The 12,918-nt window shown below is 48.2% G+C and overlaps 1 protein-coding gene across 2 annotated transcripts in view; it reads right to left on the bottom strand.

Moving 5' to 3' along the window:
• The window catches only part of SFXN5 (sideroflexin 5), a 92,160-nt gene that overhangs the window by 59,523 nt on the left and 19,719 nt on the right, over nucleotides 1-12,918 (bottom strand). For both annotated transcript variants that reach the window (XM_040555314.1, XM_040555316.1), the window contains exon 3: nucleotides 11,195-11,272. In XM_040555314.1, the coding sequence (XP_040411248.1) occupies nucleotides 11,195-11,272 (78 nt within the window). The remainder of the gene's footprint in view (nucleotides 1-11,194; nucleotides 11,273-12,918) is intronic.

Raw genomic sequence — 12,918 nt, 5'->3', positions numbered from 1 at the left:
CTCGGTCAGAGGCAAAGCTCCCTCTCAAATCCGCTGGTCCCGTTTTGCTCCGGCAGGGAGGCTCGCACCCCTCCGCCAGGCCCTGCCTGCACCCACAAGGTCTCATTTTAACGAGGTAACAGGCTGGAGTTGGCACCCCGTCACAAAGTGCCAGGAGTTTCACACTCTTGGAGCTGCAGGTTTTATTAAAGCGAAGCTCGGATTATCTATCCCACACTGAATTCCAAATATTGGGTGTCGGGACCGGAACGTGTGATGCAGCAAAGCTGAAGAACAAGAGCAAGCTGCTTTGATGTGAGGGACAGCCTCCAAAACCAGAGGTGATTTTCACCGATCCCAATTGTTTAAATGACATGAAACCAGGGGGAATAAAAAGAAAATATTGTTCAAGAGGCCTAACTTACTGTACATGCAGAGTTCACTAAGGAATACTTCAGTCCAAAGACATGGGTTGGGCATCGTGTTACTGGTAGTAGTGACTGAATAAATTTTACTTCATTCTACATCCCTTAACTGGTAGTCATATATGGTCAGAATAAGACGCCAGGGGTGAGACTCATCCCCTCTAACAGACATCTACAACATCCTAAGTATTTTCTGCAGCACATCCTCTGGATGCCCTTTGTGTCAGCAGGCAGAAATCGGGCAGCTCCTCTCACCCCCAGCAGAGGAGCAGCCCTGGCTGCACAAGTGCACTCCAGCAGGGCTTCCTTCCTTCCGCCGACTTTAGGATGGACCCTACACGATGAGTTCTGGCTCAGAACCCAAAATGTAAAACACCCCGAAGCACCAAGTACCTGCAGCTCGTACCAACATCAGCACAGCTTGCGAAGATACGGCACCTTTTGGATTCCAACGGGAGCCTGACGAAAGTTGGAGATATTGGGTTAGCACATTTAGGAATCCCAGAATTAATCGCTACAGCTTTTCCAAACAGATCTCCCACAGATGTAACCAAGCAGATCCAGTCTTTCAGCAGGGCCAGCAGCCTGAACCAGGACCGCTCACCAGCAGCTCCACTACGAAGTCAGCAGGGTTCGCTCATCTTAACCTTCCCTGCAAGGTTAAACACACTGGTAAAGTCGCACAAGCCTTTTGGCCAGCGGTGCTGTGGGACATTTCCATTTGCTTCTGCTGCTTCCATTTCCACTGCTTCTTGCAGTGCTTTTGGGAAGAAAGTCACATCTGTAGCATGTGCAGCTGGAGAGAAACGGCCATCCACGGCCCCACCACTGAAGCCCCATTTGCTTAAACAGGAGGCCCATTCTAAACAAGAAGTGTTCTCATTGACATTATTTTGCTTGTATTTCACTATGCTTCTGACAGTTTTTTTTTGCTTTCTTAACTTTTTTTTTGTTACAGACGGGGACCTCCCAAGTGCCCGCTGCACCGCACTCTCCAACACATCATCCTCGCTGCCAGCACCACATTTTTCTCTACTGCCTTCCTAATTATTAAAAGCATTTATGGTGGTCAGTCTGCTCCAGAATGCATCCCCAGAACCTCTCTGCTGTTAAGAGGAAAGGAAACACCTATTTTCAGTATTTCACTACACCCAAACACCAGCGCCAAACCCAAGACAGTTTGGTGCAGCACCTCCTGCTAAAACGTGTGCTGCTCTGCTCCGCTCCCCTACTCCCTTTCCCATGAGAGCAATCACGCATGCTTTGCATGGCTTTCTCCCACTTCTCTCCAGCTCCAGTCCTAAAACCCACATTCCCACTTCTTGAAAAGTGATATTTTACACAGAGACAAACGCACAGCACCATCTCCAGCCCAAGCATTCAGCTGGGGCTGTAAATGTACGGATTTACAGCGGTGGAATCCCAGACCTTTTGGCTCTGCATTTGACGTGGCTGAAATGTCTGCAAACCTGGTGATGTGCTTAACCCTACCCGCTAATATTTATGGAAATCTGATGTCTGGCTTTAGTAATAAACATGAAAAACAGAATAACATAACGCACTGCCTGCCCTTGCTCCTCAGGAGGAACTCTTACCAAAGGACCATCCTCAGCCCCGCTCCTGGTGGTATTTACCTTAGAAAGGTTTTAGCTCTAAGGGGACAAAGCTCAAATAACACATGCATGGTGTAAATCACAACATGTATCTACACATGTCCCGCACCTGGCATTGAAATAAATCAGCAAAAGAGGCACCAGAAGCTACCACCCTTCTTGGATGCCAATGGAAATCTCCTTCCCCACCCTAAGCACCGTTACGTCCCAACGCCAGGAGCTGCTGCCCATCTGCAGAACCACAAAACCTTTGAGAAAATGCAGGAGTTGAGGCTGAGACACCTGCCTGCACCGCAGGTGTTGGGAACCGGATTGGAAACCGCGAGCAATTCCCATGAAATACACAGATTTATACAGATACAAACCCAGTGTAGGTGGAAACAGAATCAAGTCCTAACCGATAAAAAAAAGATAGCACTTAAATAACACTTTGCAGCTTTGCAGCACTCGATAAACATTAACTAATTAATCCTTACAGCATTCTACTGGAAAGATTTAAACAGAAGAAGCAGCACTCACAGAAAAGCATTGCTTACACTGGGGTTGGGGAAGGACTTGGATGCCATTACATGGTTTAAAGCACAGCTTTGAAAAGCAGGCTTGCTAATGCAGCTAGGTTGCTCGATATCAGATTTGTTTCAGCTTAGTTTAGCCATATGGAGCTTGCAAATCTAATCTGATTTGTAATCTAGATGTGAATTGAGATAAACTCTCCTAATCCTCAAATGATGAGATGAAGCAAAGCCAGTTTGTAACTGAGTAAGAACATCAGGGGTAGAATTTACAACAGTTTATTTAATGGGCATTAACCTCCAGCACTTCTGCCCGAGCTCCCCAGGTGCCTGCTGCCCTCGGATAGTCTGGAAATGATGCCCTAAATGTTTGAGCCAGCATAAACCAGGCCACAGAGAACATTTAGGCTGCAGAAGAGAGAAGGTCCAAGCTCTGTCCTTGGAGCACCGAGCAGGCTGCTCGCTCGCAGAGACAAGGAAGCAGCAGGACAAGCGATATATCTGCGCTTTATTGTATCTTGCAAGAGACCAGAGGAAAAAAAGTACAGTTTACTGCAAATGGACCTCTTTCGCTCTTCATCAACACTGTCAAGAAAAGCTATTATTCTGCAAAAGGGATGCTGTTTAGTCTCTGATAGATTCATTGTTCTCTGCTGTGTCTGGGACAGCGTGAGCAGCTCTTCCCGCTGCTAACATGATTGAAGGAAGAACACAGTAATAAATATATGCCCATTAAGCTGGTGAGTCTCTTTTCACTTCACTGATACTAATGGGGAAGAAATGAAACAGTTTCAAAACAGCAAGTTGCCAAAGCTGCATTTGGAAAGGCTGAGGAGTGAGAAGTCACAACTGACACACCACAGTTCATGCTCCGCCAACGCTCGCAGGAAGGGGCTGGCTGGAGAATAGCGAGTGTCTGTCTCCAAGGGACCATTTCAAAAAGCTGCATCTTTCCTCTCACTACAGATCATTCAGTTTGGGGTGGTTTGTTGTTGGTTTTTCCCCCCCTCCGAACACCCCCCTTATGCTGAAGCTTTCAGACCAGAGTTGCAAAGGGTAAAAAATCATGTAATATTGCCGTCTCGCTGTTATCTTGATTTCTAACAAATAGATTTTTATGCATCTTAACGTATATGTATAAATAAACAGTCAAATGAACGAGGAGGTTTCCTGCAGCAAATCTAGGGACCTATGTCCTGAGGTCCCTTCCCACCTGAACCAGCCTGTGATCTGATGGCAGACAAAGAGGAAGGTGTGGATGGATCAAAATCTAAATACCTGGTGTCTCAGAGCTCCACGGATTTGCAGCAAACGATCAGGATGTTTAATTCTGGTCTTAAGAAACCCAGATACATGTCCTACCTCCATCACAGACTTGCCTGACCCCCAGCAGCTGGAGCTGATGCGTGGCAGTGGCACCGCAGCCCCCCCGTGCCTCCCTGTTTCAGGCACACAGCCACTGAGTGAGGTTCATGCAGAGCAGACAGAAAATATAGGGAGCTGCTCAACTCGACAAATGAAGCATTTTGGGAGGGGGGGAAGGGAGCTTTAGTTTTTATTAAGATCAGCTCTCTGAACCAGCTGTGCCAGTGCAAGCGAGCAAGGAGGTGGGAACACATGGCCAGGAGGAGAGGAGGCAGAGACATGGCAGTGCTGCCTTAGATCAGCTCACGCTGCCATGGCATCGCACTTTCCCTTGCAATATTCTGGGCACAGAACAAATTTGTACCAGTTTGCGGATAAAGTTCAGAGAACAAGAAATTCAATAGGTGCTGCCTCTACTGGGGGGGCAATGAAAGAAAAAGTCATCTCCACGAGGCGAGCAGCAGCACAAGGGCTGCATTAGTTAATTGCACAAGTTTTTAAACCTCTTATCGGTGCTGTGCTGACATGAAACAAATTAAGATCTTGCACGAAAAAAGCACCGCTCGCACTTGTGAGCCCTCGTTCCGTGCACACCAAGCACCCTCCGAGGCTCCTGCTGGCACGGCGCTATTCTGTGGCTCTTTGCCTCTCTCTGCTGGCAGGACCAAGGGGAAAAGCTGGGGCGCAGCCGGAGACCAGGACCAAAGGGACACAGGGGAGGTGGAGGAGGGCAGCAAATCTTCGTCGCCGTATCTCTTAGACTGTATTCCAGTTCCTGGTTAACACAGGTTTTTAGGACAGAGCAGTATGTGACTACAAATGGGGCAAATCAGGGCTCTGATCCTAGCTGGACCCAGCCTGGTATCACACCAAATACTGACCAGCAGCAGCACAGACACAGAAACAGCTCGGCAGCTATTTCTAACACCAATCTCAAAGGCAGAAAGAGACCTCCGGGCTCAGTGCACAACGGAAAGGACACGTTTTGCTGGGCTTGCTAGCTGTGTAGCTCAAGCATTACACTATTGCAGGGAATTTTAGCAATGAAAACGAAAGTATAGGGCGTTCTGGGGAGAAAGCTAGAAGAAACGAGCAGAAGTTCGTAAGAAAATCTCCCCAGCACTGATGCAGACCTTCAGCTGGTGCACTGCTGTGCCAGAACACCTTTGCCCACATCCCATGTTTGCCAACCATTCCCAGGGCTTTACTGTGCTCCCTCCCGCAGCACCAAGCGCGATCACCACACAGTGAAAAGCAGCTGTGTCATAAACCAGGCATGATTTAAATCCCTCTTTATCTGATAGCCGCCGAGAGTGCTGCTTCTCTTAACTTTTACCACTGCTGACATGCCAGCATCAATCTGTTCTTCCAATCTGTGCTGGTCTGTTGGACAGGTTGGGAAAGGGACTCACACACACAGAGGACACAGATGCAATCCTACAAATTAGTGAAAGAAGCCTGAGGATAAAGGACAAAAGCCACATCATTATGCCCGCAGTTGGTACAGCCTTTTGGTTTTGAGGATAAACCTCAGTACCGATGCTCCTGAGCTGGAGAAGACGCCCCCTTTTAAGCCCGGTGGCTCTTCACCCGTGTTTATCAGGCTGATATTTGACAGCCACTGTTTTTATAGGAGAGAGCACTCCCTCAAATGAAACCTTTTTACTCCAGCGGAGATTCCCTCCAGGAGGCAGTTGGGGGAATTGCCTGCCCTGTTTAGAATTGGATATGTTACAGTCTATACCTTCTGCTGCAAATTGGCTCCCGGTGCACTTGTGTGTGTCATTTTCACCTACCCACTCGCAGATCGCACCAGCCACCGGAGCTCCGTGCGAAGGGCCGGATCCTGCCAGCCCCGTCAGCTGCCGGTGGAAACCGGCACTAAAACCGGCTTGCAGCAGCGGCCTTTTAACACATCCTGCTCCCCCCGGTCTGTAAGGAACGCAAGCTGAAAAGGTCACTCAAGTGTAATGCGAGCTCACCTAACGAGGAGCACCAAGTGCTGGAGAACGTACCAGGGAGATGAAGAAATCCCAACAGGAGAGCACTGACACAACGGTACCTACGGGGCTGGGAAAGATGGGACAACTGAACTGGTTTCTTCCCTTAACACAAAGCCCACAAACCTCCCTTCTTGCCCTCTTTGTGGATCCTACAACTTCTCAGCTGGTCCCATCCGAAGGAGGAGAAGTGGGATAGCAGGGGACAGCAGCAGGGCCGTGCCAGCCCTTCCAGTGCACCTGACCCCTGCAGAAAGAGCTGAACAAAGGGCATCGATACACACGGTTGCCAAACAGAACCAAAAACCAGAAGTTTACTAAACCCACGAGTACTCCCGAAGTTTTCCAAGCAGGATTTTTTATTTCTAGGCAGAAGAATCTTTGTACTGGAAGGTTCTCATTCCGGTACGAGCAACAGCTGCTTCTTCCATCAAACACTTGTGAAGCCATGGGATCCAAACATCCAACACAGAGACACGCAGCACTCCCAAACCCCCCAGCAGAAGACCAAACCTCCCCAAAGCCTTCAGGGAATTTGTTCTCCCTGCATGTTTTACAGTTCTCACCATCTGGATGAAATATCTAACCCAAACGACCAAAAGAACAGAAATACACTCCAAATGGTGGCATTACCAAAAATATATATGTTTTTAAGAGAAAAAGCATGAAGTCATAAGAGCCTGTCAGGGAGGAGGCTTAATTACAGCGTGGGGTATTGCCACTACACAGAATGGTTTTGGTTGATGGGATTTTAATAAGCAGAAGTTAGAACCCAGCTACCCAGCTAAGCCAAACCAAGTCCGGCTGTCAAACGTTCAGAGAAAAAGTTGGGTAAATAAGCAGAGCTGAGGAGGAGGAGTTTGCAGCGTGTCTTCTTGCCCAAGTATACAGCACTGCATAAATAATCATCAGGCAGCTATTCATCCTCCGTTCTGCTGAGGGCCTAACTGAGATAGCAGCCACGGCAAAAGTCATCTTTTAAAAAACATTTTTCTAATATGGAAGAAAAGCTCTGTTTTCCCTCAATAAAAAGCTATCAGCAGTCTGGCAGCTATCGACAGTTAAGAGATCGATTCTTCATTTTTGCTAATGATGCCCAAGAAATAGGTTTTTACCACCTTGAGTTAATGGTCACGCTCCTGAGCGGTGAAATCACTCCAGTTCAAGAGTGAGTGCAAGAGCTGCGGGATTTTAGGCTGCCCAAAGAGGTTGGGGGGCTCCTCCCTGGAGAGCTTCAGCAGCCGCCGGGATGTGGGGCTGGGCACCCTGCTTGGGTGCTCTGGGACCCTGGGATCTGACCTGAAAGCAGCCGAGCTGGGAGTGGTGGTGCCTTTGAATCATTTCATGGAGAGCTGGAGCCAAGCCACGTTTCTTCTGGAATCTGGTTTAGAGATGGCCACGGGGAAGTGGAGCAAAGCAAGATTATGGCTCTTCGGAGATTTTTTTTTTCCTTCAGATGGTCCATAAATGTTCCACTTCAGCTCATTTTGAAAAACCTGCTCTGGAAGTGCCGAAGAGAAAGCCTAGTCCTACAAGAGCCCTGTCAAGAAGATAAGCGTTGAGGAGACACTTGGCGTTACATAGCTTTAGGCTTCTACATTTTCCATTTCTCAGGCAGTAAAACCATTTCAGCGAGCAATAGAGATTGTGCTGAGCTGTTGTTATGCTTTCAGCTACTGCCTGCCATCCTTCCTGAGAACCATGAGTTTCTGAATGAGGGAAAAAAAAGGAGTTTGAACACTGTCAAACGCGCCGCACCACAAAAGCGGATCAGTCAGGAGATTAGCGAAGCGGCTCTGTCAAAACAACTCGTCTTCTCCATCTCGAAGCTGATATTTGAGGGGGGCTGGTGGGCTGTTCAGGAAGCTAATACATTAAAACTCTGTCCAAAGTCTTATTTTAAAGGCTCCTAAGGTGATTATGACTTTAATGGTGATTGTGAAGCCCAGCAGCCCATTCAGACATCTCGTCTACCCACATGCCTTACCCAGTCTGTGGACGCAGAGCCCGTTATATGGGTAGAGATTCCACCTCTAAGGGGCTCCAGCAACCAAACCCTCTGGATGAGCTCTTAAAACAAAGAAGATGAAGCTGAATGTTCTGCTCTTGAGCTTCACATGAAGCTCTGCCCAGCCTTTTTGACCGTACAACTCAAATAGGGAATCAGCCTCTCTCACATCACGATGTTAGGTGAGCCAGGCAGGTACCCAAGTACATTCTTCCTGCCTATAACAAACACCGGGTGACTAGCTCTGTTCAGTCAAAAAGGATTCAAATAAATAAATAAATAAATAAATAAATAAACAGTCAAAAGAATCAAGTTACCTCTCATCTGCCAGTCTTCTGCCAGCACGTGGCAACTCCACCAGTGCCTCAGAGGTGTGCGAGACCTACCCGGTCATGTAAACTCAGGTGGCTCCCTCTTTTATTCCAACCTCAGCCCATGCACGTGAGGCACCCGCCGCAAAATGGGCTCCTCTTAGAGCAGCCTCGATTCCTTTTCCCAAATCAGCCTGGAAGAACTGTTAATGCCCTGATGCCCGAGCCCATCCTGCGGCTCGTGGTGCACGGAGAAGCCACAGAAATGGTAAAACTGAGCTCAGGGAAAGTAAAATAGGACTCTCCGGGCACCTTTGGTTCCCGAGGGGGAAATCTGGGGTGAAATCCATGCAAGCGAGGTGTTTCCCCTCCCCTAGAGCGATCAGCCAGCACATCGTATGTTCTGCAAAGGCACCAGCAATTAATGAGACACGTCCAGCTGTGTATATCTGGCACTCTCGTACTCAGCTCAGCACCGGCAAGCTTCCAGCTCCCCAGCTCCCCCTGCATGCTCCCCTCCAGCCTCTGAGATAGAACCCAGCGGGTGCCTACAGGAAGGGTTTATTTCTGAACTGGTGGCTCTGCTCGAGAGGAGGAAGATATTCCACCCGTTTAGCGACGATGCTTCTCTCACCAAAGACGACCTACAGCCAGATTTTGAGGATTTTCCCCTGCTTTCGCTGCAAGGATATGCATGCAAGTAGCTTGTTCAAGCCACCCAAAAGCGTGCTGAGGAGGAGAAGAGCGCTCAGACACACAGGGCTGAGGTTTTTCAGGTGTGCCCAGAGGAGCAGCACAGCCTGAAAGCCACACCAATCCCTCATCCCCTTCAGGTCCTCCCAGCTGACCCCTATCGGAGCGGTTTCGACACCAGAAGCGAACAGTCCAGTTTCACAGGCTCGCTGGGATCTACCCACGGCTTGCTCGCCTTTCCCTGCGGTTTTCTTTAATTAACACTGCAAAGAACAGTAAAACACAGCAACAGGCGCATGCTGCAATCCCATGCCAGGCTCCTCTTGGGAGAGCTACTTTATCCCACAGTCAGCAGAAGCTACTTAAACCCCTCCAATATAATCGACATTGCGATGAAAGCAAACTGTGTCAAGATTTTACTACAAAAAATATTGTTTTTAAAACCGACGTGCTAACATTTCTCTAGGAAAGACATTTCTGGCATCACTTTCTCTTTCCTCCTCTGCCCCATACCTTTATTTTCCACTTGAAACCCTCTGGCTTGTATAATAAGGTTCGCCTCCTGCTTACACTGTCCTGACTGAAAGAAGCAAGAAACGTGAGGCTTCTGCTTGCTCTCTCTCAGTGCAATTCTGAATGAACTCTGGGTACATCCTAGGCTTGTCACTACGCAGACCCAAAATGTAGGTCAAAAGTCTGCGTGGTTTGCCTCAGCAAATGACTTCACTTCATCTGCCTGAAGGCAGATGGGAACTGAGTCATCTGCTGCTGCATCATTCTTTGCTTTGCTGCTTCCCTCAGTCCTGGTTGCTTTTTTCTTACCATCAGATTACGGGTGAATGCAGGCGCTGATATCAAAAGACCAGGAGAGCAATGCCTTGTCTTGCACATTGCACAGGGAGGGGATATCTCCTGTTTATTCTTCATTAAAGCCATGCCTTTTTCCCAAAACAGCACCCACCACATATGCTGCCATGTTTTAGAGTGAATTCAAATGTCTTTTTTTTTTTTTTGTTTATCTGCTATAGTCATCTTTCATGAGAATAAGCTATTATACATGAGCATTAAAAGAAATAAAGGGGTTATATGACCTGCAGGCTGTAGGACAAGAGCACAGTACCATTTCCATCACTGCCTGCACGGGAGGTGCACGGGTCCTTTGCCACGGCCGCTTCGTACAGCTCCTGTCTGCCAGTCTGTGCAGCTCTGTGTTACCTTACACTACGTGGGGCTCAAGGTTTTTGTGCTAGATGCACAAACACACACCGCAGTAAAGCCCCTGGCTTGGTGTTATGGTCAGGTGTGCACACGTGGATGAATAAGGAAAAGAGTACGAGATATAAACACCTGCATCTGCAAGAACAAGGCTCAGAAAGCAGTCTGGCTCCTCTGCAATACTTATCCGTGCTTTCACGAGTTCTATGTGTTCATAAAGATTTGATAAATGTTCAGAAAAGAGGACTGACAGGGTCATGGAGAGATCACCCAACCCATCCCTCTGTCCCAAAGCAAAATCAGGTTTTACCAAAAAACGACCCTTTTCTCAGCAGCTATCTAAGCCATGCTACGGTCTTGGCATCAGCGTGGTTTTTGCAACTCGAGCAAGTCTAATCCACGCCTCCATCCCAAGAACAGGCACATTACCCAATAAAAAGTGCCACTACTGAATGTATAATCTACAACGTGAGGATATCCACAGGGTTATACGTAGCCCAAACAAGTTATTTCAGTAAAGAAATGGTAATTATAATCAACAGGAGTACAGTAGGAGAGAGTGCTTATGCATCACTGCTGCTGGTGCAAGAACCTACAAACCTGACCACAAGGTTTCCCTCACCTAAAAAGAAAACTACATTTATTTTTTCTCTTCAATTCTGCGAGCCCCTTTTGCAAGGGGAAGGGAAGCAATAGTGTTGGCCAAAGGTAGTCAACAATTGTGCAAGTCAGAAAACCCAAGATTTCGACTTGTTCTAAAGACAATTTTTGTATGCTCATTTTGCAGACCCCTTGCTATCGTTTCTGTTCAGCAACATTTATACCGGGGGAACTTCCAAGCAACCCAAATTCCCTCCAACATGCTGGCAGGTGAGCTGCAAAGGACCTGAAGAACCACTGGAGCAGGCAGCAATCAGCTCAACAGAGCCAATCTGGGATTTTTCCAGTGGAAACACCAAAAACGTTCTGCAGCAGTGCATTCACTGCAGACACAGCTTGAAGCACCGCCGCGTTCCCCCCCTCTTTAGGCTGCACGAAGCAGCAGAAATGTAAGAAAGGCTTTTTCCTCTCACCTCTTTGTTGGTGACTCCCGGGGGCAAAGTCCCATGCTTGTAATCCTCCAGCAGCTGCACAGCTTCCTTCAGGCGACTCTGCGAACACAAGAAGCATGGGTTGCAACATCTGCTCAGCACTGAAGCGTTTTATTGAAGGCAACAGACTCAAGCTATAAAATCCTATCTTCTTTCATGAAAACCTTATGATGGGTCCTTTTATAAATTTACACACGATATAAAAGAAAAGAGATGCGTGGACATTTGCTTTGTTGGTTGGCACAGCCTTGCTGTTTGATACCTAACCATACACGTAGTATAGAGGAAGAGGGGAAAAAAAAAAAAAGGAAAAAAGAGAAAATACAGAAAGTCAGACACAGACACAGACACACAGACACAGATTTCTAGGTTGGAAGAGACCTCAAGATCATCGAGTCCAACCTCCGACCTAACACTAAGCCCTCCACTAAACCATATCGCTAAGCTCTACATCTAAACGTCTTTTAAAGACCTCCAGGGATGGTGACTCCACCACCTCCCTGGGCAGCCCGTTCCAATGCTTAATAACCCTTTCGGTAAAGAAGTACTTCCTAACATCCAACCTAAAACTCCCCTGTCGCAACTTTCGCCCATTCCCCCTCGTCCTGTCACCAGGCACGTGGGAGAACAGACCAACCCCCACCTCACTACAGCCTCCTTTAAGGTAACTGTAGAGAGCGATAAGGTCGCCCCTGAGCCTCCTCTTCTCCAGGCTGAACAAGCCCAGCTCCCTCAGCCGCTCCTCGTAAGACTTGTTCTCCAGACCCCTCACCAGCTTGGTCGCCCTTCTCTGGACTCGCTCGAGCACGTCCATGTCCTTCCTGTAGCAAGGGGCCCAAAACTGAACACAGTACTCGAGGTGCGGCCTCACCAGAGAAAGTGAGGTGAAAGTGAGAGAAAGTCCCCTTTGCAATGCCTCTGTAGGAGGCGTCATACAAACCTGACGGTCTTCACTGAGACCTGATAAACCTCGGAGCAGAATGAGTTCTCCCTTGAAGGTAGAAAATGGATGGGTATGCTACGTTATGCCCTAATGCGTCCACTTTACCCTAACTCAGAAATCGGTATTACTCCACGTGAACTCTCAGATGAATATTTCCTGGTGATATCCACAGGGAAACCCCTCGACACAGCTGCTGCTTTGCCCCCCTGCCCTCACCCAGCACACGTCTCCAGAGGGATGAGCAAGGCAGGTGCTGGCACACGTTCAGCACCACCACTGGGGACTCAGCACCCACAGAAAAGCGACACCGCAGCGAGTTTCGGCCCGATCTCAGCAGAGCTGTGCGAAGACCAGCAGCCGTACTGCCTCCAGCACCTACTGGCACGCAAGGCAATGCCCCAGCACCGCTTTGTAACCGCACGCTGAAGTTCAAGTCACTTTATCCTAAATTCTGTGACACTTTCCTGTACTTCAGACAGACATCAGAGCGCCACTGCACTGAACTCTGCTGCTTTTCCACGGGACTGTTACGTATTCGTGCAGACGGGGTTTGTGCAACCCGCCTTCTTCTCTCTAAAAACACCACAAGAAGTCATCAGTGCAAATAAAGTGAAAATCTGACCATCAGTGAGCATGCCTGTGAAATACCCTAGCAAATAAATGGATGTGCAAGTGAAGATCTTCTTCACTTTCTGATAAAATAGAAGGATAAATGCATTTCATGTGTTCAGGTGGTCACAGGAGCACTAAGCCTTGCTACCAG

Source organism: Cygnus olor, chromosome 4 (assembly GCF_009769625.2).
Source record: "Cygnus olor isolate bCygOlo1 chromosome 4, bCygOlo1.pri.v2, whole genome shotgun sequence".
NCBI classification, from domain to species: domain Eukaryota; kingdom Metazoa; phylum Chordata; class Aves; order Anseriformes; family Anatidae; genus Cygnus; species Cygnus olor.
The sequence above is the reverse complement of the archived record's forward strand: the minus strand, read 5'-3'. Positions and strand labels throughout refer to the sequence as shown.